Source organism: Nicotiana tabacum, chromosome 11 (assembly GCF_000715075.1).
Source record: "Nicotiana tabacum cultivar K326 chromosome 11, ASM71507v2, whole genome shotgun sequence".
Taxonomy (NCBI): domain Eukaryota; kingdom Viridiplantae; phylum Streptophyta; class Magnoliopsida; order Solanales; family Solanaceae; genus Nicotiana; species Nicotiana tabacum.
Window position 1 is genome coordinate 179,093,837 of NC_134090.1, and position 27,763 is coordinate 179,121,599.

Consider the following 27,763-nt stretch of genomic DNA (forward strand, 5'->3'; position numbering starts at 1 on the left):
ACCCCCACCCCACCCCACCCCCACCCCCACACACCAAAAAACAAAAAAAAGAACCAGAAGTTCATGCAATAAACATGTAACACATTTTGGAATTATTGAGTAGAAAATTAGGGCAGATGAATCTGAGTGTTGCAGTATAAGGTTCATATGAATCCAGTAATTTTGACACGGAATATATATTTATGTGAAAATTCACTAGAATTATAGTAAAAATAATAGATACGAACTCATAATTTTAAGAATATAACAGTTTCAATGCTAACAACGTTAAAAGTTGAATCCATAGGGATTAAATTCTGAATCCGCCTCTGCGGAAAATAGCGTGGGTACTACAATAAAGTTGAATACTTACATACAAAGACACACGATTTGATTGAATATAGTAACTGTGCAACGTAGAGGGAAGTTGAATATCATAGATATGCATCAATCTTCATTACATATCCCCTAGTCTTTTGCTAGCCTTTCCAAAATTGTGGTGCATTGAACTATATTTGGTTCTCACACATAAGTTTCACACTTCAAAAACATAATAACATGATATAAGTTTTCCATATATTTCAGATGATGAGTAATATCGTCTTGAGAGGTTTGGTAGACTCCAGCCTCCGTCATTCAGTGGTGCTGAGGGCGAGGATGAATAGGGTTTTCTTGATAAGTGTGAGCGGATGCTCCGTACAGCAGGGATTCTTGAGACTAGTGGTGTGGCATTTACCACCTTTCAGTTTACTAGGGCTGCCTTCACATGGTGGGAGGCGTATGAGAGGCGTAGGCAGGTTGGAGTAACACCCCTTACTTGGCTTTGCGACAGGGGGATATGACGGTGACACAGTATGAGTCGAGGTTTTCTGAGTTGGCTCGTCATGCCATTTGGATGGTTCCGACAGATCGTGAGAGGATTAGGAGACTTGTTGATGGCCTTAACTATCATATCCGTATTCTTATGACCCGAGAGAGGGTGTTGGGTGCTACGTTTGAGGAGGTGGTCGATATCGCTCATGATATTGAGACGGTTTTGTTTTGCATCGTTATGTTAAAATATTATGACCTCCGAGGTTTGGTTCAATAACAAAAGTTGTACCACTTAGAATGTATGGCTTCACAATGTACACTATTTTCGAATCGGAGAGCCTTTTCTCTTTTACTTCACATAGTTTTTCACTCGTTTCCCTCATAGCGAAATAATGAATTTATTAGTACATACAAACCAAATACATGCATTAGCTCTACGTACCCCCGTTAGCTTTCCTTGAAAGGAGAAGGCTCCGAAAAAAAAGAGAAGGAAGGTTGGAATGCCAACATGCGTCTACTATTGAATTCACGCAACCGACTCATTGTACTACTAGTTACTGCTATGGTAGGTGCACATTTTTCAAGACGAGTAGGAATTAGTTTCAATAACCAAAAAACTGAACATCACACTCAGAAACTGATAAAGGAGGTGGTGAGGGGCCAATACTAATGGAGAAATGACATTGTATAGACGCTCTCGAAATAATAGCCAAATATATATATTCATTGTATATTATATACACATTTTATATACTTTTTCGGCTACCAAATGTAAATAGTTTCTGGCGCGGGCTAAAAGTGAAAAAAACCCAATACTAATAGCGCAGTCTCCTGAAATGGAAATGTAACACAGGAACTTCGGCAGATAATGCTAATATTGACATGTTCACAATTACAAACTATTCCACAAACATAAAGGTAGTAAAAAAAATATATATTGCAACAAAACCAAACTTTATGAATGGTTAATCAGACCACAATAGACATGACAAGGACGAGACAGCAAAGCAAATATTACAGTAGCAAGCAATTTTTTGTACTCTAAGATGAGCAACAGCCACCACTCTGTGTCACCGGCTGTCCACGGATATTCACGGTTGGAGGCTTAGCGGAATTATTGGCTGGTTGGCTTGCCATCCTGCATTCAGGAGAACATTAGAGAGGAGAAAAATAGAGGCAAGCAAAACGAGGACCACCGACACTACTTTATCTCTTAAAATGCAAAAAGATCATTTGGAAGACACCTTCAATAGCATGAAAATGAAGCTGAACTCTACTTATAACCAACCAACTGCACCTGGTTGGCCCAAACTAACTAGCCCAACCATGTAAAAAGGCCCACAATTGGCCCAAACCCTTTGTTTTGTATCTGGCCAGGGGGCGGTAGGATCAGTGGTAAGTGTTTGGTTAGCCAACAGCCTGGTGAACCAACAGGGCCAAGCCAAGAGCATGCTCAGCTAGAATGAAATTTTAACTCTCGCCGAAAACATCATTTTATTCATTCTATTGCTTATGAGGTTGCGTACAACAGCCTTAATGCACAAGTTTTTATTAGGCATTACACCCAATTATTCATTCATGAAGTTTGGGCTGTCAATTGCACCAAAAAGAAAGTTCTAACAGATCTCCGACAGTTGTGTAGCATTTGAAACGGCTAATTTTTTAGCCAATTGGCCAAAAAAAAATCCCATACCCTCCCCCTTTTTATTTTAACTTCTAAAAATTACGCTTTAGCTCCAAAACCTTAAACTTCCCCCCCCCCATACACACAAGGGCGAAGCCACCTTTTACAAAGACCACCCTTCACCGAAATATTACGAAAATTACATTGTGTATATAAGTAAAATGCTGATTTTAGATGTATAAAATATATATTGAACACCCTTTGTCGAGAATTTTCTCTTAGTTCTTTCAAGTTTGAACACCCTAGGAAACACTGCCCCCCCCCCCCCCCCCGACCGAACACACACACAACAAAAAAAAGAAGCTCACAACTTTCTTAACTCTCTTAATATTTGCTTAAACTCTGAATTTTCAATCTTTCAACTCTTAATTTCTCAAGCAGTTCAACAAGTTTGTGAGTCAAGCTACAATTAAGGCCTCCAATATTTTAGTTACTATCAGCAATTTGTACCTAATCGTTCCAAGTTTTAGTTTAATAACTAGTCTTATAAAAGAATTACTAGTTTTACTTCTATATATTTGTTACTCCATCCTTCAGAATTTATGTGAAGGCATTAGATGATAGAAAACGCAAAGCACCTAAATAGCACCACAGATCAGGCTTGAGCAACTTACGAAGGCTACAAGAGGTTATTAAAATTTTACTGCCATCTGAATGAGTACGTGTTTACCTATTTTTGATAGCAGAAGTCATAGCCATGAAAGCCTGTTCTACATTCGTAGCATCTTTAGCACTGGTCTCCAAGAATGGAATACCAATTTCATCAGCAAATGCCTAAGAACGAAGAGGTCCATCAGTATAGTTTGAATTTTGGAGCAAAGAATTAAATATATGGTGGAAAATGGATTTACCTTAGCTGTTTCATATGAGACAACTCTATTTGCAGTAAGGTCAGACTTGTTCCCGACAAGAATTTTGTTAACATTGTCACTAGCATAACGATCAATTTCACTCAGCCACTGTTTTACATTATTGAAGCTCTCTTGATCTGTCACATCATACACAACCTACCCAAGAGGCCATTGAGAAACATCAAAAGATACAGAAAACAATTGATGATAAACTTTATGGAAAAGCACCTACTATTATGCCATGGGCTCCACGATAGTAGCTGCTAGTGATGGTCCTGAACCGTTCTTGTCCAGCTGTATCCCACTATATGGTGTCAATTTAGAAAAAAAAAACTTGGATCATTATTCCAGTTAAGAATTTGACTCAAAGAAAATCAGCAACATAAAAGAATTTAAACAGAAATGCAAGTGAAGTCTTACAATCTGAAGTTTTATAGTCTTCCCATCTTGCTCTACTGTCCGGATTTTCTACATGAAAAGATTTGGTAAAATGAGTAATTACATGTATTTAAGAATGTGATGGAAGAATAACATCACAGAAGACTCCAACTATACATAAATGAAGTAGCTCATCAACTACAATGGTATTTACTTACAAAATCAACTCCAATAGTGCTTATGTAACTTTCCAGGTATGTGTCGTCCTGATGGCAGTACAAAGACAAACAGTCAGTGCCATTTGCAGAAGATAACTTGAACCACATTAACCTATATTCTGGTAACTTTTTCAGTGCAAGGCGAGAATATCCAAGAACAAAATTTCATTCTTAAAAAGTCTCTAACAATGAAGCTCCATAAGCAGAAAGATGCATCATCAATTATTCAGAGGTTTACAGTCCGAACATGAAACTAGAAGAGTGTATCAAATTAGTGCTTTAGGAAGAAGGGACAACGTTGATGCCAGAAGTAGTTTACCAAAGTAAACAAGAATGATCATAATACCGCAAGATGGATCAAGGTGAACGCCTACAGACTATAATAACTCTACAAGAGTTCTAAGGAGATTTGTAGTAATAAAAAATATGCATGAAAATTAGATGAAGTAGTCAGGATTTTCAAGGAGATGCAACGCAGAAAGAATCCTGCCAAGTTTGGAAGTATTGGCCACTGGAAGATGGAATAACAGCAGCACAGTTGCAGAACAACCCCAAAAGGTTTACAGTTATTGATTTTCTCTCCTAGTCAAAAAGATAATCAATAAGAAAACTTTTTTATTTGTGTGGATAAAGTAGATCAACAAGAAACTTGCCAAAGCAAAAGAATAGGGAAGTGCTAAAGCAATAGTGTTAGTCAATAGCTCATCGGTGTTGTAAAAGGCTCGGCTAAAGTGTGTTTAAGCGTTGAAGCTAAGTATAGCGCAAGTTGAGCGCTTCTCCTTGCTTATGTGACTCCAAGGTGCTAAAGCGTGTAATGAAGCCTCATCATCCATGAGCTCTATCATCAAGAGGGCAACGATAAAGTATAAACATAGAAGGGAAAGTGATGTATCAAATTAGACAAAAGAAATTACACCTAAAAACGAGAAATTAACTTTCCATGTATAAAAAAACTATTCCTTCACCCGATTTGGAGAGTTAAAACTAAATATTTACATCAGGATCAGAAATTTAAAATGGTTCTTTTACTTAATTTGCATAAATTTGAATTCACATATTTCACTCAACTATAGTTTTTCCAATTACTACGTCCATATAATTGATGTTTCTTCATAATTATCTTTTCTTGCATTACAGCCTTATTTATTTATTTATTTACTTTTTCCTTTGTGCCTTTCTACGGAAAAACCCACATTCTAATGAGCTTTGTGCTAGAAGCCCCAACAGGTTTTGGCACTTTTATATGCTCTTTGGCCTTTGACAAATGTGCTCATAAATAACTGATTAAAGCTAACGGAGAAGGAAATTAAAAAGAACACAAAATGGAAAGGTGGTGCGTATGGCCAACATGCTCCCTATGGTTTCGGTCCTCCATTTGATTTCTTATCAGAAGAAATCAGCATTTATGTTTTATAAAGAAAGAAAGAGAGATACTAGAGTAGTACAGCTAATTTCATGATAAAAAAACTTACGGCAAACCTCAGAAGAAGACATGATTTCCCAACGCCAGAATCACCAATGAGCAAAAGCTTAAAGAGGTAGTCACTGCAAGGAAAGAACAACAAATGCAACCATCGTACAGTTTATTAGCTTGCTAGGTACTTAAAGTAAGGGTCTCTATAATATATTGCGCTACTTATTTTGATTAACTTTTCATTTTAATCCTATTACTCCTTTTAAAAGATAATTTGCACTGTTATAGCATGTAGTATGGTTATATGTGACTACTAAGATAACTGGGATTAGAAAGAGAACATTTAAGGATTTTATCCTATTTGATAGGGTATAGTAACCTAAAACAACTACACCTCAATCCCACACTAGCCGCAGATGGGTATAGGCATCCTCAATATCCATTCCTATCTTATGCTATCATGTTTAATCATGCAAAGTTAACACGTATAAATAACACCCAAAATATCACGCACTAACTCTGGCATATGTTAAATTTGGGTCAGGGCAAAATTGAGTCTAGTTCATTCCTACTCATCCCTGGAGTGCACCTGATACATTTTGAGGCTATGTTAGGTGACACATCATCCAAGTTTAACTAAACTTTGCTGAACTAGGGTCAAGAACTAAGATCAAACTAGTTCCCACTTAAATCACTTTACCCCCTTCTCCAAAGACAACAACTCAGAAATTATCATTTATCTGAGAAAATATCATGGAAACAATTTCAGCCAATTTCGAGGTAAGAATCAAAGTCTATGACTCTGCCTAACTAAGTCTCAAACCTCGTGTTATGGAGAAGCACTACAGACAGCAAGTTACTTAGGATAAGTAGGACTAAGGCAGAGTACATGCACGGCAAGTTTAGCTAGTGAGATAGGAACAAAGTTAACATGAGATTAGATGGAAGTGAGGTACCTAAATGTAGACATTTTAGATATATAGGCTTTATATTCTAGGAGAATGGAATGATAGATGAAGATGTTACGCATAGGATAAAAGTAGAATGGTAGAAATGGAGGAGTGCCACAGGGTATCATGTGATAGGAAGATGCCAACCAAAGTGAAAGACAAATTCTATAGAACATTTGTAAGGCCAGCAATGCTCTCTCGAAGAAAATGTTGGGCCTCTAAATCTCAACATATCCACCGGATGAGTGTCGTTGAGATGCGAATATTAAGACGGATGTGTGGTCATATAAGATTAGATAAGATCATAAATAATTACATCCATAGAAGGTCAAGTAGCACATATAGAGGATAAAATAAGAAAATGTCGCTTGAGATGATTTGTCAACGTGTTACCTAGGCCTCCATATGCAACGATTCTTAAATGTGAAAATATGAAGATTGATGATGTTAAAAGAAGAAGAGGTAGACCTAAATTCACATGGAAAGAAGTTATCTTAAAAAATCTAAAACATCTAGCAATCAGGTAAATCAACAAAAGATAAACAACAATGGATGTTCAAAAATCTGTATAGATGAAAAAAACTAGAAGACTATGTTTACCATAAGACTCTTAGTATACTAGAGATATAACCACTAGAGTATACTAGACAATTCCTAGTGTTAGATAATCCTTAAGTATGAGTATTAAAACATCATGGATCCAAATATAGCATTTATGATATTCAGGATTCATAAAGTCGGGGGGCAGATCTGCAATACAATATGTAGGTTCACCTGAACCTAGTAGCTTTTGCACAAACCTTATATATATTAAGAATCCACTAGATATCTATAAATATTTATTTGTGAACCCAATTATGATTCTATATCAACTTGAGATCGTTGTAGGAACCCATAAATTTCAAATCCTCGATTCGCCTGCGCGATACAGCGGATCCTAACTAACTTGGGATTAAGGTGTAGTAATTGTTAGTCATATACCTATGAAAGATACATGGATTTTCTCATAGATCATCCTCTAAAAATTTTATATTATAATGTTCAACCACCATCCTTGTGCACCAAGTTTATCAGGGGATTTATTTAGTCATTTTATGATAGTGCAAAAACACGGATATTAACGGATGTAAAGTTGAATGGAAAATCAAGAGATAATCCTAAAAGTTAGCTGCTAATTGTGATTTTAATGACTGAGGGTTCACAAATTTCGCTAATATTAAATACATAAGGATCCTATCTTAAATTCAAGCACAGAATCTACAATTCGACACTGAACGTTATATGATAAAGAAACAAAATGAAATTTATTCAATGCTTTAACAATAATGCGATATTCAAAGAATAAGGATAAGGAAGAGGATAAATGGAACTTACTACTCGGGATTCATTGCGATCGAGGGAAGATAAAATTCGCCGGTGTCTGAGATATTTACCGGCGAGAATTGACCGGAATCTGAATCGGAATCTTCGTAGGTGAATTAAGAAGCAAAAATGTGAGAAGCAAAAGGATATGGAATGAGAGAGCACGTGTGATGAAGACACGTAAAGAAGGCGATGAAAATTGAGGAGGAGAATTTGCTTTTCGTTTTGCTTATTTTTCTTTTTGGATTAGTTTGAATTTACTCGATGCTTTAACTTGAGACCAATGTTTTAAAAGGCTTTTTTGGAACTTGCCTCGAGTCTCGTCTCCGAGTGTGGTACAATCGAAATGCCTTAAGGCTAACATATATGCCCCCAAGCGTTCGATTGTGCGTCACAAACATACCTAGCACTCGACACTCAGGACTTGCCAATAATTTCTATGCAAATCATAATTTTTTTTTTTAAACCCCTCCCAAATTAGGAGGATCTATAGTGTTTCCACACTTCCCCTCCATAGTGACTCGAACCCAAGACCTAACGATCGTAGGTGGAGGTGCTTTTACCAACTGAGCAAGCCTCACTTGTCGGTCATTAGCATTATTAGCATTATTGCCCCTTAAATTTATTTAACAAATAATGTTTAAAGTATTATTGATCTATAATAATATGTAGAGTGAAAGTAATTCAATTTACAAGCTATAGTATCGCATATTTGCTAATTGAGAATATTGTGATGGTGACTATTATTTGAATTTTTTTTCTAATACAAATAGCCAAACTTTATATTTTTACCTCCTAGATATTCGTATCTTAGTTTTATGTTTTTCAAAATTATCGAAGTTTTATTATTTTCCTATTTAAAAATAAATTTATGAATTATATTAGTACTGATGAACCTTATTGATTATTTACTTTTTAAGGAGGTAAAAAATATAGTTTGATAGTATTTTTAAGAAGTTATGACTTTTAATTTTCATTAAAAGTTATGACTTTTATTTACTTTTAAAAGTTAAGACGTCATATTTGATTTATATTTCATGGTAACTTTACCACTATTGCATTGTTTATACTTATAAAAATATGATAGATATTTTATTTATTACGTGTTTCATTAATACTTTTTATTTTTCATAAACTTTTTATGTATTTTTGTTTTTTATGTAATTATATTATATTATTAATTTATAAATTAAAAAAATTAAAGATTTGCTGGGCTTATGTCCTATGTATCGAGACTTATCTTTCATCCCATATCAGGTAAAACGCCACACTTCACGCTCCCGCCTTTTAAAACAGAGACCTCTGCCTATTTTGAGTTAAATTGTTCTTCATACTCATCTTTTCTCCCTTTTTCACTTTTAATAATTTGCGCATATGATGCAATTGGTAGAAGACTAACACTATCAAGGATTGGGGTAGGCATGAGATATATTCATCCTTAAAGGCTTTAGGTTCACGTCCTAAAAATGAAGAATTCTTTGATAATGGAGGGTTTTTCTTTTAAAGGATCTTATGCGACATGAATTCAAATTAATCTAGTCAACATATTTTTATTAGGATACATTGAGGTTCATCGAATAGGATACTGCTAAAAAGACATACTTAAAATTTTAAGATAGGCTAGATTTAGAGTATGCGCTTTGCGCGTGTATCCCATATCAATAAGTATAAATTATATATATATATATATATATATATATATATATATATATATATATATATATTGTTAAACTATGTATACTTGACGTGCAATTGTTAAGTGTCATTTAAAAACATTTCTAAAGTTTGATGTTGAGTTAAAAAGGTATAATAGTTATGAATATTGGGATAATTTATATCTAATTATAATATTTATTAGAATGCGTATTTATATTTTGGTAATAAATTTTAAATGGACATACTATTGTATACTTAAAAAATCAAATATAATTTTTACGAAAAATATTTCTCTACTTTTTTTTATTAAGTGCGATAGTTAAATTGCATATATAATTGATTAATTTTAATTTCATGAATGGTTATAAATCTATAACTAAGAATAAGAAAATTAAAGGAGTCCGACCAATATTATCGACTTTATTAGTTATAATTTTTTACTTAATATTTCTCTATTTTATTACTAAGATAAATAGTTATATAGAATTAATTGGTTAGAATTCTATGACAAAAAAACAACTCAACCTGCAGTAAATAGGGGCGGCCAGAGGGTAAAGCCACTAAAGCGGTGGCTTTAGGCCCCAGAATTTTGGGGGCCACAATTTTTGTTTTTTAATTTTTATTTGATGTCCGGTATTTAATTTGAGGCATTTATTAATTCGAATTCGTAACATATAAAGTCCATTAAAATGGGAATTATACCTTAAAAGAGACTTTTTTTTCATTCCAAACACTGAAACCGAATACTTCCGGTTAAAGAAGGAGATATGTTATCCATCTCACCGCTACTCTTCTCGTGAGGCCCCAAATCTTTTTAAGAAAATATTAAATATTTCAAAGTAGAAAAGTAAAATGTTTTATATAAAAGAAGGATTACATTAATCATTAGAAAATATGTAATGCACTTTTAAACTCTATTTTTTTTCCTCAGGTTTTCATCATTGCAACAAGTATACTAAAACATCAAATAATTCTTTTAATACAAAGTTATCAACTTCTTGACTCAGGTTCTATTATTTAAGATCAATACTGCACATGAGAGATTAAATGGTTTATACGAAAAATTTTAAGTAATTTTATTCTAAAAAAGCTGAAAAAATCTACTTCAACTATATATAGGATTTTTTATTTTATTTTTTAAAAAGGGTCTCACATTAAAGTTTAGCTTTAGACCACCAAACTTATTGAGCCGCCTCTGGCAGTAAACAATATCCACATTCTTACTTGTTCCTATGGATTTGTGTTTGCCAGATATATCTATTTGTGTAAATAATAAATCTAAATATTAGGATTTTCTATATAATATTTCCAATAAAAACATTGAGTAAGCAAAGTTTTAGTTGATGTTAGAATTTCAGTTATTAGAGAAAATTAAATGACTTCCAATATTATTTTTTATTTTAATAGTGTAAAGTTATTTGAACTGTCAACGAACATGACTATAAAAAAAGGGGAAAAAAGCATTCAAGTAGCATACATGAAGGTAAACTTTGCATAAGTTTTAAATCCAAGATGTTGTATCCAATTTCATCTTCACTACAAAATTGTTTGTCCATATGTCGTCTTTGATAATTTGACGTACTTTTGTCGTTTTATTTTATTTTTAAAACCTTTAATTTTTTTTTTTTTGGGTAAATGGCTTGTTTATTAACCAAAAAAAGTATCATTTACAGACTTCACGCAAAAGCCGGCCTCTTGCACTCCTAATTACATCTAACAGTTCCTAGCTTAGCTATACTAACAATAGGAAATCAAGATAATGTTCAGCTATTTCACTAAGGGTATGAAAGACTCAAAGGATTGCGCCATTTCTTAAGGTTTTGTCCTCTAATATGAATATGTACTGCTATTTCTCTATTGACTCTATCTTCATCATAGGTGCTCTTCTGGAACCTTAGTAGATTCCTCTCCCTCCATATGACATAGACTGCCATTGCATATGCACAACTGGTAATAGCTCTCAGTCCATTCTTCCTCTTGGCCATACTGCATACCCATTGCAATTCATGTTTGGCATCACCTCTGTTCCTGATATGCCCAAAGCCAGGTCAGTAATCTCAGCCACAATGCACATGTAACTTGGCATTTAAAGAATAGATGTGCATGAGTTTCAATGCCACCATGACAGAATACACAAGCCATAGGAGCTTGTATGCCTATCATCAGTCGTCGATCCACAGTTGCCAGCCTGTTTTGCATTGCTAACCATATGATAAATTTCACTCGTGGATGGATGTTTTGCCGCAGTGTAAGGCTTTTCCAGGAGACTTTGGGGGCTGAGGTATCAAGTGTAGGTACATCTTTTTAATCGAGAAAGAGTCATTCATGTTCCGCATTGATCCTAACTTTGCAAGTAAGCCATATTGTACCATAACCTGTTATAACAATATTTCGAGTTTCCATAATCTTCCTAACTACCCAAGCTGATGTCTTAGGTATAAGGCATGAGTCAAGAGCTTGCTTCTTGATGTAGTAGCAGTGTACCCATTTTATTCAGAGGCAATCCTTTTTTTGTGCAATTGACCATAACTGCGTTATGATTGCAGCCTTGTTCCATATACATAGATTCAATACATTCAATCCTCCAGCTGCTTGAGGTAAGCACACTTTGTCCCAAGTATATTCAAACCTTTAAGTATTGGGTAATTACCTTTATTATTATCGAATTTACCAGTTTGTTCAAATAATAAGATAGTTTATATAAGGTAAATTTTTAATTGACTTTAAAGCCCTTAATATTAGGACGTACTATATAATAGTTCAAATAAAAAAAAGATTCAGTAAGTAAACTTTTAGTTAATTTCAATCTCCTAAATATTATGAAACTAATTTAATTACGATTTCGTTTAATATAAAATTCATTTTAAAGGGTAAAAAAGGTGAACGATATTTTGTTAAAGGAGTTCGTGCTTTTAATATAGTATAGATATGTCACGACCCAAAATTCCACTACATACGTCGTGATGGCACTTAGTCTCTAAGACTGGGTAAGTCGGTTACAATTACAATTCAAGCCATTTTTTTTTAATTTTGTAGTCAATAATTTAATACAAGTTCTGAAACCAAAAGCGGAAACAGATATAATAACCTCGCAAGACTGATAATACAGAGTCACGAACTTTAACTGAATACATGGAATGATCTCGAGGATCGAATATACAATACTGTTCGAAAAAGAAATTAATAGTACAATAAAATCGAAAGACTCCAAGGGACTGCGACGGCCAAGAAACCCTACCTTGAATTCTTGCGATCACACTCTAACTCTGTCCGAGTCCGATATCTCCAATATCTGGCTCTGCACAAAAATATACAGATGTGTAGTATGAGTACACCACAGTCGGTACCCAGTAAGTATCAAGACTAACCTTGGTGGAGTAGTGACGAGGTACAGTCAAGATACTCACTAGTCAAATAATCTGTGCAATATAGCAAGTATACAATAGTACTGGAAAACAACTAGCAATGATAGCAACAAAAATCAACCAGTGATATAAACAGCGAGGCAACAAGAACACCATAATTATTGCTCAAACGAATAAGGAACACAAGTACTACCAATTAATCAAGTCGTTCAAATATAAATCTTTCACATATAAGTATTTTTTTCAAATAAAAATCTTTCGAATATAAATCTTTCAATTAAAAATCTTTCGAATATAATCTTTCAATTATTTATCTTTCGAATATAATTCTTTCAAATAAATATCTTTCGAATATAATTCTTTCATGTATAAGTCACTCTGTGACACCTCATTTCATAATCATAAAACAAGGGTCTCAGTATACTTTCATATTTTCATAACACGGGTCTCAGCCCACTTTCATATGTCCACGACACCTCGTGCTCATATTTCTATCATAATTGCACGGACAACTCACGTGCCAATAATAAAAATCATCATTTACTCACGTCACCCCGTGCCCACATCTCATATCACAGCTGCACGGGTAGTTTACGTGCCAATATCATAATCATTATATTTTCCCGACTCCTCGTGTCCACATTTCATATCACATCTGCATGGACAGTTCACTTGCCAATAACATAATCCACCCGATAATAGCCACGAGCTCACAATTTCAACATAGATCAAACTATTATCAAGTTTACCGAAACAACAAGTCAAATTGTACAAGATTAAAAAATAAACACAAGAAAAATCACAACATCGGCATAAAAATTACCAACACAATAACCCCACATCATCATATAAAATCCCTGACAATAGCCACCCTTATCTCTCCTATAGCCGCCCGTATCACTCCATATAATAGCCATCCTTATCCCTCCGCCCTGACAAATCAATAACCACCCTTATCGCTCCTATAATATTCTCCCTTATCGCTCCGTATAATAGCTATCCTTATCTCTCTTCCCAGACAATACCCCAACACACGTAACGATAGTGAAATATCACCATTATGTTTGCATGTTATCAACAGTGGATGCCACCCATATGTCCGCATAATAATAACTCAAATCACTCAACAATTTACACGGAATATTATCACAACAACACAACACAAACAATTCATATCACAAATTGCCCATAGACCACAACCATTTCCAAAGGTGCAACAAAATCAATTAATTTCACAACAAAAAATTCAAGGCCACACACAATATTTATGAAATTCATAATAATAACAATATAATTGAAAAGTAATTCAGCATGGAAAACAGCATCCTTTAATCACAACTTCAAGTAAATAATTTATGCTTCTTATTAACTTAATTTTCCTTTAATTATTTGCAGATAAAAATTAATAATGAAATTAATTTCATGAACACGGCAGCTTAACAATAAAAGTGCTCACGAATGGACAATATAGTAATAATTCCAAATAAGCATTTAGGAGCAACTCGGCAAGTAAAGAATGCGACATGGGAAATAAAAGATTTAACAAGTGCCAACAATTTCCAATTTAATACATAAGGGTGTCTAAGAATTTTAATCGATATAATTTGCACGTATAAGTCAAGTACGTACTCATCACCTCGCGTATACAGCTTTCAATCACACAATTTTCACATAAGACTCAATACCTAATGGGTAATTCCATCAGTCAAGGTTAGATAAGATACTTACCTTTTTTGAATTTAGGTCGATATTCCAAAATAGCCTTCTTGCGTAAAATGACCTCTGAACGGCTCGGATCTAGCCAAATAAATTATATAACTTCATTAAAATTCATCGAAAACAATTCCGGATTACAAAACGTCGACTTAAAATTTCACTTTAAAAAGTCAACGTGGGGCCCGGATCACGAAACCCCGTAGAATTTTTACAAAATCCGAACACTCATTTCGATACGAGTTCAACCATACCAATTTTATCAAATTCTAATAATAAATCGACCTCCAAATCTTTATTTTACATTTTTGGAAGATTTCACAATTTTTCTTAGTTTCTTCAATTAAATCCGAAATAAATGATGAATATAACCATGAATTTATGAAATGTAATCCTCTCGGATATAGAACACCTACCCAAGTCAAAGTCGTGAAGAACTCCTCCAAAATCGCCCAAAAATCGAGCTTCAAACTCCAAAACAAAATGAAGAAAATGACCATTTTTGGTCTTTAAGTTTCTGCCCAGTTTCGCTTCTTCGGAACAAAATTTTGCGCCTGCGAGCCAAAACTTGTATCTGCGAAGTGCACTGCACAGCTGATTCATCGCATCTGCGGTAGAATGCCCGCTTCTTCGCAATGGCAAGTCGCTGAAGCGTGCCATGTTTCGCTTCTGCGAAGCCCCCCTCCAGTCCAGCCATCCTCGCTTCTGAGATGCAAGGTATCGCTTCAGCAAAGCTGCACCTGCGCCCAAAATTTTGCAGGTGCGATTGCACCAATTGCTGCCCAGAAACAGCTTCTGCCAACAGAAATTCCAGCAGCTTCAACAAGGCTCCAAACGATCTGAACCCCTTCCGAAACTCACCCGAGACACTCAGGGATCTTTTCCATGGTTATGAGTATAAGTGGGAGATTGTTGGGGCATATACTATTAACCATGCATTTGGATATAGTATATTCTAATAATTATCATGGTTAAAAGTCTAAGTGGGAGATTGTTGGGATATATACTATTAACCATGAGTTTGGTTTAGATATAGTATTTATTATGAAATAATTGTTTATTCAGTTTTAATAAAGTTTTAAATAGATCATATAATAGTCTGTGTCCTTTGCTTATATAGTAGATGATTTAGTGTATAGAGTTTAGCTTATACACGGAAGATTAAATCATCGGTTCTTATAAGTATAAAGTTTGAGTTCACAATCTAATGATGGAATTGGACAAACCATCAGGAATGATTGTAGCACAAGATTAAATATAATTAATCTTGATTATGGGAATGGTTTAATTCCAACTTCTTGTGCTAGTACATTTTGTATGTATTGAACGGATCAGGTAGAGATAAGTATTTTATACTGACTTAATAAAATAAACTCTCTAGCCATTAAATGTACTTATACTCTTAATCTTGATATAATTATTATTAGTTGTGTATATTATTACTGTTTTGATTTATTAAAAGGCGAGATTCTTTCGTGGATCAATATGCCTGGTAAATTGGATAATAATATACATTGACGAAGTAATAGTTACTTGATGGAATCCATGTCTCGGTTTAGAGATTGATGATATACCTTTATGAAAGCTTATAAGTTTTCATGTGTATACCCGACCGGTGAATTTTGTATCCGACACATGAAATAAGTTAAGCGAAAGTCTAAAGGAAATAATCAATAAATTAAATCGTCAGTAATTTAATTTAATTGATTCGTATCTGAATCTTAACATGGGGAGTTAAATAAGATTTAATGGATGAATTTCGAAATTGAATAAGGAGTGTAATTACGAATTTTTAGTGGAATAATTCGTAATTAATTATGGTGGATATTAATTTCGAAAATTACAAATTAATTCCATAATTGGAAGCCTTGTTAATTAAATTCCGTGGTCCCTACTGTGCCTAAATAATAGGAAATAAAAGAATCCTTTTTCTTGTGGAAAAGAAAACCTAATAGGTTTTGGAAAAAGGGTCTTAACCCTTAAAACTTGTGCTATAAATACATAAGGTTTTTCACCTAGAGGGATGAGTACATGGTGGTTGAAATTTTCAGCCAAGTTTTCCTAGAAATTTCGCCCACACGAAATTGCTATTTTCGGGTATTATTTGGATAACACAGTAGAAGACCGTGGAACGTTCGAGGATCACGATTATGCGGGTGATGGAGATTCCATTGAGAAGTTATGGAACTGAAGGCTCACGTAGTAGAAGAGATATGTTCACGCTTCAAGAGGTAACCCGTGAAATCCCGTTTATGCTAGTTGTCTAAGTTACATGTGATTTTGATACTGGGATTGCTTCCGCTGCATATAATAATCCATCACCCGTAACATAACACAAACCTACTCGGAGTCTCAAATTACATCAAATGGCGCTGAAATTACAAGTCGCGCCTCGAATCAAATTATGAGTCTTTAAATTTTCAAATTCTATATATCTTGTGCCGAAACGTATCAAATCAATCCAGAATGGCTTCAAATTTTGCAAACAAGTCATAAATGATGTAATGGAGCTATTCCAATTTTCGAAATCGAAATACGAACCCGTTATCAATAACGCCAACCTTCGGTCAGACTTATAAATATTTCAAAACTCCAACTTTTCTAATTTTCGCCAAAATGTGTCGAATTGTCCTACAGACCTCTAAATTCAAATTCGGACAGCCGTTGAAATTATAAATTTTTTATTCCGGAGTCGTTTGCTCAAAAGTCACTCCGAAATCACTATACGAAGCCGTTGAAATTATAAATTTTTTATTCCGGAGTCGTTTGCTCAAAAGTCAAACTCCAGCCAACTCTTTCGCTTAAGCTTCAAAAATGAGAATTGTTCTTTCAATTTAATCTCGTATCATCCGAAAACCAAACTCGACCACACACGCAAGTCATAATACAAATTACAAAGCTGCTTAGGACCTTAAGCTGCTGAACTGGACGTTAATTTTCAAAATGACAAGTCGGTCGTTAGAAGATACTATATAATTGTATCCTGGTTCATTCTCAATGAATCGTTTGGCTTAGATACAAGTTATGAGAAACTAATCCATAGATTATTCTTTTGTTTAGTTTGAAATATTACAAATTCGTTTATTCAGGGGTCTGGGGAGATCGACGAGGATGTCACACACCGTATAGGGGTTGGGTGGATGAAATGGAGGTTAGCGACGGGAGTCCTGTGTGACAAGAAAGTGTCACTGTTACTGAAAGGTAAATTTTATAGGGCAGTGGTTAGGCCTGCTATGTTGTATGGGACCGAGTGTTGGCCGGTGAAGATCTCACACATCCAGAGGATGAAAGTTGCAGAGATGAGGATGTTGAGGTGGATGTGCGGGCATACAAGGAAGGATAAGATTAGAAATGAAGATATTCGGGAGAAGGTAGGTGTGACCCCCAAGGAGGACAAGATGCGGGAAGCAAGACTCAGATGGTTCGGGCACATTCAGAGGAGGAACACTGATGCACCGGTGAGAATGTGTGAACGACTAGCGGTGGTGGGTACGCGGAGAGGTAGAGGGAGACCTAAGAAGTATTGGGGAGAGGTGATCAGGCAGGATATGGCGCGACTTAGGGTTACTGAGGACATGGCCCTAAACAGGGAATTGTGGAGATCGAGCATTAAGGTTGTAGGTTAGGGGAAATTGTGATGTCTTTTTTACAGCGCACTAGAGTGAGACTAGCCAGTTAGGAGTTAGTCTTAGGATGCTATTGATCAACTACTGATGATGGACTTTATCTGATGTGTATTAATATCTTACATCTTTCTCGTATTTCCTATATCTCTTATATTGCTGTTACTTTGTTTTTATGGTATTTATGTTATGTTATGAATTTTATGGTATTTTATGTTGTTTTATTATGAGTCTATTGATAGTACTAATATAGTGTCTCTTGTTGCCTCTTTGAGCCGAGGGTCTCCTGGAAACAGCCTCTCTGCCCCTCGGGTAGAGGTAAGGTCTGCATACATATTACCCTTCCCAGACCCCACTTGTGGGATTACACTGGATTGTTGTTGTTGTTGTATTACATATATAATACTCGCATTTTTATATATTCCATATTCTGTTGCACAAAACGTGGTGTCAGGGCCTGTTTGAGAACATACGAAATGCAAAAAAAGAATGCTACGAGCACATATGTAATGCAAAAGGATGCTAAGTTATTGCTCAAAGTCTTAAATATAAAACAGTACGAAGATAAAACAGATCAGTTGCAACAGAGGTAAACAAATAGGAGTAGTTCATCATTAGGAATTAAACGTTCATTATTATTTAATTTTTTCCATCTCCATCCTGGCTAGCTCTATCATATCACCTGAAACCAGCAAATTAACCACAGAATTAATGAGGTGATTTGTAATAACCATACAAATGTATAAAACTTAGTTTAGACCATAAGTTTTAGTTTTTTTTTATATTTTTCTTTAATTTTGTGCCAAATCAAACAGTGCCATATAAATTGAGACGGAGTAATTAATAATTTTATATTATATGGTGATATTTCACTAGTATGGTATTTTGAAAAGAAAAATAAAAATTAGAAAGACGAATTTGGTGCATACAAAGGCATCCTATATACCCGATAACCCGACTATGCTATTTCTATCACTATAATAGAGCATTCTAGTCAGAGGCGGATCCATGATTTGGAGTTTATGGGTTGCTCTGCAATCTTAAATTAATATACAACAATAATTGAGTTCACAGTTAGATATTTAGTGAATTTCTTAATAGAAATACAGGATCTATGCAAAAGTTACTTAAGTTCCCGGGAATTCATATACAATGCTCTAGATCCGCAACTGATTCTAGTAGCTAGGATAAAATGGATGGTTTAATATATTAAAGAGTTTCTAAAAATAAAAGTATGTCATTTTATATTTTTTACGAGATTAAAAAAAAGAGTGTCGTATAAAATGAAATATATGGCTCAAGGTTGAGTAGATTAAAAGGGGATGGCTGAACTTACTTGCACTTTTTTACAAGGATTGCTAACATCACAATAAGCCTGAAGAGTAATCAAAGCTTGATTGTCTAATAACATGGCATAAGCATAACAAGGGCAACTCTTGCCCAATATGCTTTGGAATGTTGGGCAACATGCATCTATGGAGGTTGTGTTTGTCATGCATTTTTTAACCTTTGCTTCATCACTAGCACTGCATTTTGGCTGTGGCCGAGGGCGCAGGCGGGCGGTGGCAGCAATGGTGGCGACCGCCTCTGCTGCCACTCTCTGCAGGTACATTTTTCACAAAAGGTTTTGTGAGGTTCCAGCAAAAATACCAACAACAACAATTACGCCTCGGTCTCAAACAAATTAGGGTTCCAACAAAAAGGCTTTGTGATGTTCCAGCAACAAGAGTAATAAGTAATCAATAATTACTCTTTTTGTGTTTTGTTCAATGCATTCAGGGTCGAAACCCACTGACTATTCCAGATTCGTATTGCATAAGGTCCACTAAAAGAAAAAACGCTCCCTATAACATCGATTGATTCAATTTAGTTGTCCAACTATTCGATTTGTTCAGTTTTCGATTTTTGTTTAGGTGAACCAAAAACCAAATCAAAATTCAAAATTAATTCAGTTTTTTGGGTTCTAAAAGCTTTATTTGGTCGGTTTTGCTTGCACTCTATATCCAATTAAATACCGCCAAATAATTGAATAGATAACCTATAACAATATGCGAGAATGAAGGAGAGCCTTGACGTAACTGATGAAATTGCTGTTATGTGACCAGAAAATCATGAGTTCGAGCTGTTGAAAACAACCTCCTATAGAAATGCAGGATAAAGCTGTGTAGAATAGACCATTGTGGTCCGATTCTTCCCGGAACCCCAAGAAGGGCAAGAATGCGGAAAAGAAGCTCAACAAAGATATAAAAGACCAAATATCGTAAATATAATTCTTTTTTCAACTTTCTAAATGCTTTTATGTGAAGCAGAGAGAAGAAGGAACTTACTTGGACACTCTTACATGGATTATTGACATCACAATAAGCCTGAAGAGTAATTAAAGCTTGATTATCCAAATCTTTGGCATAACGATAACACTTACAATTAGTGCCAATTGTCCTCTTAAATAATGTACAACATTTATCTATAGAGGCTGTAGTTGTCATACACTTCTTTATTTTCGATTTATCGCTGTTACTACAACTAGGCAGGCTAGCACGTGACAGCGAATAGGTGGCGAGATCTTCCGCCACCACTGTATGATGGCTGCAAAGTGCTATTGCAGCCATCACGAACATAAAAACCACCCACCCTCTATTCATTCTCGCGATCTTATCTTATTTATTTTCTCTCGAGCTAAAGTTTTTTGAGTTTTACAGGATAGCTAGTAGCTCTTCTATATATGCACAAAAAATTGGACTAGTGTTACTATTTTAGAAAGTAGTTTATAACAAGTGGATTAAAAAATCAAAAAGGTGACAACAAGTGGACATAATAATATGTAAAGTTAAACACATGCGTGTACAAAGTGGAAAAGGTAATTAATTTTTAAAATGTTAGGTTAGGATTTATTAATCACGTTTCCCTATTTTAGATCTAAGTCTAAAGATATTGTCGAAAACAACATCATGTTTTCCACTTTCCACATTCTCCAACGTACAAAAGTTAAATCATATACAGATGCTCGAAAATAAGAAATTTTTTAGTTGTTTTGCACAAATTAAGAAACTTATTTTTTAATATTAATAGCAATAAAATTGATCATATAAACCTTTATTATCTTTTCACATAAACACTCCTAACACATACTTCAACACTATTTCTTTCAAGGTTAATGTAAGAAAAAATAATTAATTCATTCTTAAAATCTGGAAAAATTATTTATTTTGGATCACAAAAAAAGACCATAAAATTACTTATTTTCAACCGGAGCGAGTATTAAGAGATTCCCCTTGCCCCTTGTCATCTTTGGTAAAAAAAAAAATAGAGAAAAATATTTAAATTAGAGATTATTTGGGAGTATTCTCCATTATCCTCGTAATTTACAAATTAATTATAGAAGTTAAATAATAATTTATTATTTTCGAATATTATGGATGCCAACTTAGGCTATAATTGCTGACGAGAGCCCACGTTGGGAGTAGGGTGCACGTGAATCATGTCTTTGTGGATATAGAGACAGATGTATTAGCATTTGAATTTGGGAAATTTTCGTTCCATTGGATATAGAAAATTATATTACCAAATATGTTCATAGTTTTCATATTACCTTTCATGCTAATAGTATTTCTATATAATATATATAATGCATTAAATAAGGAATTATTATAGATGTAGGATTTCTTATTTAGGCGCGCTAAAAAAAGGGAATTAAATATTTTTCAGATCTTCCAACGCAGATCACGCACAGTAATCACTATCGTCGACTTCTTTACCAAATTTCCGTACTCTATTTTGCGCTAAACTCTATTTCAACATTTTCTCTGATTTCACAAATCAAAATCGATAAAATCTTCTACAATTCTTCTGCAACAAAAGTAATTATGGCGAAAATACAAAGCAAAGGAAAAGAGAACAGCAATTCTACCATTGACAACCATTAAAAAGCTTTTAACCTTTGAATTCAAATTTTGGGTTTTCAAAAATCATTATTTGTTTGGATTAGGTGTTGTTGAAAATAATTGGGAATATGGTTTGGAGTTTATATCTCAATTTTGAGGGGTTTTGGTGAAGATTAGACTTGGTTTTGACTGAATTTCAGATTGAAACTCGAAGAAGAAGAAGAAGAAGAAGAAGAAGAAGAAGAAGAAGAAGAAGAAGAAGAAGAAGACGTATATTGCAGAAATTGTAGAAAAATTGTAGAGGAGTTATTTATTTGTTTTTCTTTTATCCATTTACCTATGTATGAAAGTTGAACAATATTGTATAAAAATTGTATTTAAGTGGATGATTTAGTACTATTTTGGACAAAAATATGTATAAAAAATGCGAAACATACATTTCAGGGGAAGCATTTCGAGTCCAAATATGTACCCAGTTTGTACATATTTTGTAGATAAATTGTAGATTATTTGTATTCTGATTGTAGATGCTTTATTTTTTGTTTTCACAAATAAAAAAGTGACTAAAACTTCTACAAATCTTCTGAAAAAACGCAATTATGTCAAAAATCCCAATTATGCTACAATTGAATGAGAATTGGGATATTAAAATTCAATGTACCCAGTTTGTAGATATTTTGTAGATAAATTGTAGATTATTTGTGTTCTGATTGTAGATGCTTTATTTTATGTTTTCACAAATAAAAAATGACTAAAACTTCTACAAATCTTCTGAAAAAACGCAATTATGTCAAAAATCCCAATTATGCTACAATTGAATGGGAATTGGGATATTAAAATTCAATGTACCCAGTTTGTAGATATTTTGTAGATAAATTGTAGATTATTTATATTCTGATTATAGATGCTTTGTTTTCTGTTTTCACAAATCAAAAACAACTAAAACTTCTACAAATCTTCTGCAAAATATAATTATGTCGAAATTTCCAATTATGTTACAATTGAATGAGAATTGGGATATTAAAATTCAATGTACCCAGTTTGTAGATATTTTATCGATAAATTGTAGATTATTTGTATTCTGATTGTAGATGCTTTGTTTTCTGTTTTCATAAATCAAAAACGATTAAAACTTCTACAAATCTTCTGCAAAAAATGCAATTATGTCGAAAATCCCGATTATGCTACAATTCTGTGATTCTCTTATATGCTTTTGTTACTCCTTACGAAACTGTTATGCTAAATATGGAATCCAAAAAACATTTCTGCAATTTTTCTTCAAGAAAAATAAATAAACAACAGTCTACAATTTTTCTACAATTTCTGCAATATACGTATTCTTCTTCTTCTTCAAATTTCAATCTGAAATTCTAGCCCAAACCAAGTCTAACCTTCATCAAAACCCCTCAAAATTAAGATATAAACTCCAAACCATATTCCCAATTACTTACAACAACACCCAATCCAAACAAATAATGATTTTTGAAAACCCAAATTTGAATTCAAAGCTTCAAAGCTTTTTAATGGCTGTCAATGGTGAAATTGCTGCTCTCTTTTCCTTTCCTCTTATATTACTGAAGGAACCCGAAATCATAACCATCAAAAGTTATTGCTGTGTATGAAACTTTGAAGATTTGACTTCAATTTTGACTGGTTGTAGAAGAAAAAACCTTGATTTTGGACGTTAATGGTAGAGGGTTTCAATTGTTTTTCTGGATTTAACAGAGGGTTTCAATTGTTTTTTTTTGGTATTTCTGGTTTCTGGGTGTGTGGTGATACACGTGGGGGGAGGGGGTAGGGGGATTTGGAGGAATATACGGTACCATAAATGTAGGAGTGATATAAGGTACAATTAATGTACAGTTAAAAAACCTTATGGTATAAAATTGGTGATTAGGTATACTAAATGTAATTATATCAAACCTTAAACATTGAGGATAATATAGTTTCTTATATGGCATAGGAATGTAAAAATTCTATGGTCCGAGTTCGGATTCTATCATTTGGTTTATTAGATTCATAATCTATTATTTATAATTATTTAGTGAAGTTATTAAAATACAAGATATGAATTAAAGAAGTCCAAATGAACCCGTAATTTGTGCACTAATCCGCCCATATATGAGAGATTATCCGCCCTTAAAATTGGAGGATAGTGATTGACTCTCGGACAAACAATGGCAAAATCAAAAATACATACAAGGGGATTTAAAGAAATTTTAAGATGTCAAAAAATAGGGAGAAATTCAAAAATAGCCAGATTTACAAGTGGTCATTTAAAAATAGCCACAGTTTCAAAAGTAATCGAAATTTAGCCACTTTTCATGTAAAGATAAATTTGAATGAAAATATTGTTCAAAATCCGGAAAATACTCCAGTATAATATACTGGACTTCCAGCATAATATACTGGAGTTTTAGTATAATATACCGGTCCAACATAATATGCTGGAAGTTCATACACAAGTGCTCTAATCTCCAGTATATTATGCTGGAACTTTCCGCGTGTTGGAGTTCCAGCATAATATACTAGAAGTTCATACACAGGTGCACCGATCTCCAATATATTATGCTGGAACTTTCCATATTGCAGCAGTGACTATTTTTCAATAACTTTACAAATATTGACTATTTTGGAGTGACCAGACCGAAAACTGGCTTGCCCGTCCTATTTTTACCCAATAATATGGTGATTTAAAGCAAATGCAACTGATCAACGTGCATGATTTTTCATTTATTGCTTTAAAAGAAAGGCATATTCCCTTCTCCATATAGTGCCGTATACTAGCCGAGAAAAGGTATGTTTTTGGGATTTAATAACATAAATATTTTTACACTATCAAAATATTTAAACTTGTTATAACAAGTAAATTTTTTCTTATTTTTTAGGTCATAACTAATCTTAGTTTCTATTGACATTTACCTATAATTATCCAATCAAATGCTGACATAAAATTAACCGCAGGGAGCCAGGGAGTATATAACGCCCTGAATACTCGAATCTTAACACTTATATATACATGATACAATTTCCATTTTCATTTTCTTAGAAAATAATATCCTATTGCAGAAATGTAGGATAAGACTGCGTATGTATATGTCAAAATCTGACCATAGTGGTCGATCAAGCTGGGATCTCGTCCAGGTGGCGAAACAGCAAAGAACACCACAACCGACCTCAGGATCAAATCATCGACGGCGTATATCAAGTCAATACTGAACACGAATAATGACGACAAGGACAGTTGCAGGAAAGCATGTTGGTAAAAGACCATTGAATAGAAGTTCAAAGAACTATATATAGATGGGGGTAAGCACTAACAAAGGGGATTTTCTCTCGAGAAAAAAAGAGAAAAGGAGACATGAAAGGAAAAACAAGGAAAATAAGAGGGAAAGAAGAATCTCTGGCAAACGAACAATGGCTTCAGTTTTTCCTCTTTACTCTTTCATTTATAATTCTTGTTGGCTCCAGATATGAACTCCCCGTGTTTGAAGTAAGATTACGATATTGATAAATCTAATATGTTCCTACCTTTGTTATTTCTCGTTGTATATGTTTGGATCTAGGATTAATTATGTTTAGCTAAGATTTATCTCCTTTAGTATTGATAATTGAAGTTGGCAAACTTTTTGCTGAAACAATTTGGCGCCGTCTATGAGGATTTCTTAGCCAAATTCCTTAGTTTCCTTCAGATTCAAAACCGGCGAAATGTAACCACCCACCCCAAAAAGTGATAAACAAACCTCACATGTTGATCTAGATCAGGCTGCTACATAAAAGCAAAAGTTACAACCAGTATCCACGCAAAGCCCATATGAGAGGACGACACCTGCTGCAAAATCATGTAAGAGAATGGGCACTTCCTGCCCCACTCTCACATCCCCCCGCACATCGAATGATCTATGAACAAAGTACATGTTTCCCTTGTTATGGGTACGGACCAGACGAGAACGAATCGAGACTCGATTTCAACACCTCAGCAGTTAAGGAGAACCCAACCCACGCGGAGCTAGGGCACCCCCCAAAAAAGGGGAAGCTGAATACGGCCGCCGAATCTAAAATCCACCATTCCATCAACCACTTAAACGCCAGGCAGAACAAGCAACACGATAAGGCTATCCTCGTTCACCGACTCATTGGGTCGAGGAAAGGAAAAACTCATTCTGGATTACCCTCTGTTAGTTTAAATAGGAACACACGTGCCACACAGGCAAGCGAGAAATGGAACATTCCAACTAGAGACAATGGAAGAAAAACTACTACAAAACAACTAAAATGTCGCCCATCTCAAACAATTCAAATTCTGGAAAATGACGCCCTTCAAGTCGTACTATCTTTCCCTCACTCGGGTTTCATCCCAATTGGGTTTTCTCGGGGAGGTTTTTAGCGAGGCGAGGAGGGGGACGTCTCTAAGTTCAAGGTATAATTCATCGTCCCGCCTACCAACGAGCTCTCCAGACCGAACGATAAAGGTCCTAGATACAGGAAAATTCCAATATATGCATGAAACGAACACATACTACACCTCCCAGTTATCGAGGCAGTAACATTTTATACTCCCGTCATCATACTCCCCCAAGCAAACAAAAATAATCAAACTGGAACTAACCAAGGAAATGCATGGATTAAACTAACAGGGACTCACCCAGGAAGCGCAGAAGTTAGGCAAAACTGGGACTCCCCCAGGGGACACCCACAATTCTCAAAAAAAAAATCGAGTAACAAAAGATAAGAGTTCGACTTCGCTCGAAATATAACGGGTTAACATTTCGACATTAGTTCGAAATAACGTCCCTACAGCCAAGGGCCATCGCCAAAGAGAAGAGTTCGACCTCGTTCGAATTATAACGGGTTAACATTTCGACATTAGCTCGAAATAACACCCCTACGACCAAGGGCCATCGCCAAAGAGAAGAGTTCGACCTCGCTCGAAATATAACGGGTTAACATTTCGACATTAGCTCGAAATAATACCCCTATGGCCAAGGGCTATCGCTAAAGAGAAGAGTTCGACCTCATTCGAATCATAACGGGTTAACATTTTGAAATTAGCTCGAAATAACACCCCTACGACAAAGGGCCATTGCCAAAGAAAAGAGTTCGACCTCGCTCGAATCATATAAAATTCAACTTCGCTCGAAATACAATGAGTCAATATTTCGACATTAGCTCAAAATAACACCCCTACGGCCAAGGGCCATCGCCAAAGAGAAGAGTTCGATCTCGTTCGAATCATAACAGGTTAACATTTCGATATTAGCTCAAAATAACACCCTTACGGCCAAGACTATCGCCAAAGCGAAGAATTCGACCTCGTTCGAATCATAACGGGTTAACATTTCGACATTAGCCGAAATAACACCCCTACGGTCAAGGGCTATCGCCAAAGAGAAGAGCACGACCTTGTTTGAATCATAACGGATTAACATTTCGACATTAGCTCGAAATAACACCCCTAGGCCAAGGGCCATCGCCAAAGCCAAAGAGAAGAGTTCGACCTCGTTCGAATCATAACGGGTTAACATTTCAACATTAGCTCGAAATAACACCCCTACAACCAAGGGCCATCGCTAAAGAGAAGAGTTCAACCCCGCTCGAATCATATAAAATTCGACTTCGCTCGAAATACAATGGGTCAACATTTCGACATTAGCTCGAAATAACACCCATACGGCCAAGGGCCATCGCTAAAGAGAAGAGTTCGACCTCGCTCAAATCATATAAAATTTGACTTCGCTCGAAATACAATGGGTCAACATTTCGATATTAGCTCAAAATAACACCCCTACGGCCAAGAGCCATCGTCGAGAAGAAATCGACCTCATTCGAATCATAACGGGTTAACATTTTGACATTAGCTCGAAATAACACCCCCA

General features: G+C 34.8%; 2 protein-coding genes across 2 annotated transcripts; both read right to left on the bottom strand.

Moving 5' to 3' along the window:
- Positions 1-1,652: 1,652 nt before the first annotated feature.
- Positions 1,653-7,770, bottom strand: LOC107814370 (ras-related protein RABD2a-like). Its single transcript, NM_001325922.1, is given in 8 exon segments — positions 1,653-1,930; positions 3,147-3,250; positions 3,328-3,483; positions 3,560-3,631; positions 3,748-3,795; positions 3,924-3,971; positions 5,396-5,468; positions 7,662-7,770. Coding segments are annotated over 8 exon segments (612 nt in total). The 5' UTR covers positions 7,676-7,770; the 3' UTR covers positions 1,653-1,833.
- A 10,741-nt stretch (positions 7,771-18,511) lies between these two features.
- On the bottom strand, positions 18,512-20,698 carry LOC107814369 (uncharacterized). The gene is made up of 3 exons (XM_016639783.2): positions 20,334-20,698; positions 19,343-19,606; positions 18,512-18,688 (listed from the first exon to the last, which is right to left on the bottom strand). The coding sequence occupies exons 1-3, from the start codon at positions 20,646-20,648 to the stop codon at positions 18,680-18,682; spliced, it is 588 nt and encodes a 195-aa protein (XP_016495269.1). The 5' UTR covers positions 20,649-20,698; the 3' UTR covers positions 18,512-18,679.
- Between the last annotated feature and the right edge of the window lie 7,065 nt (positions 20,699-27,763).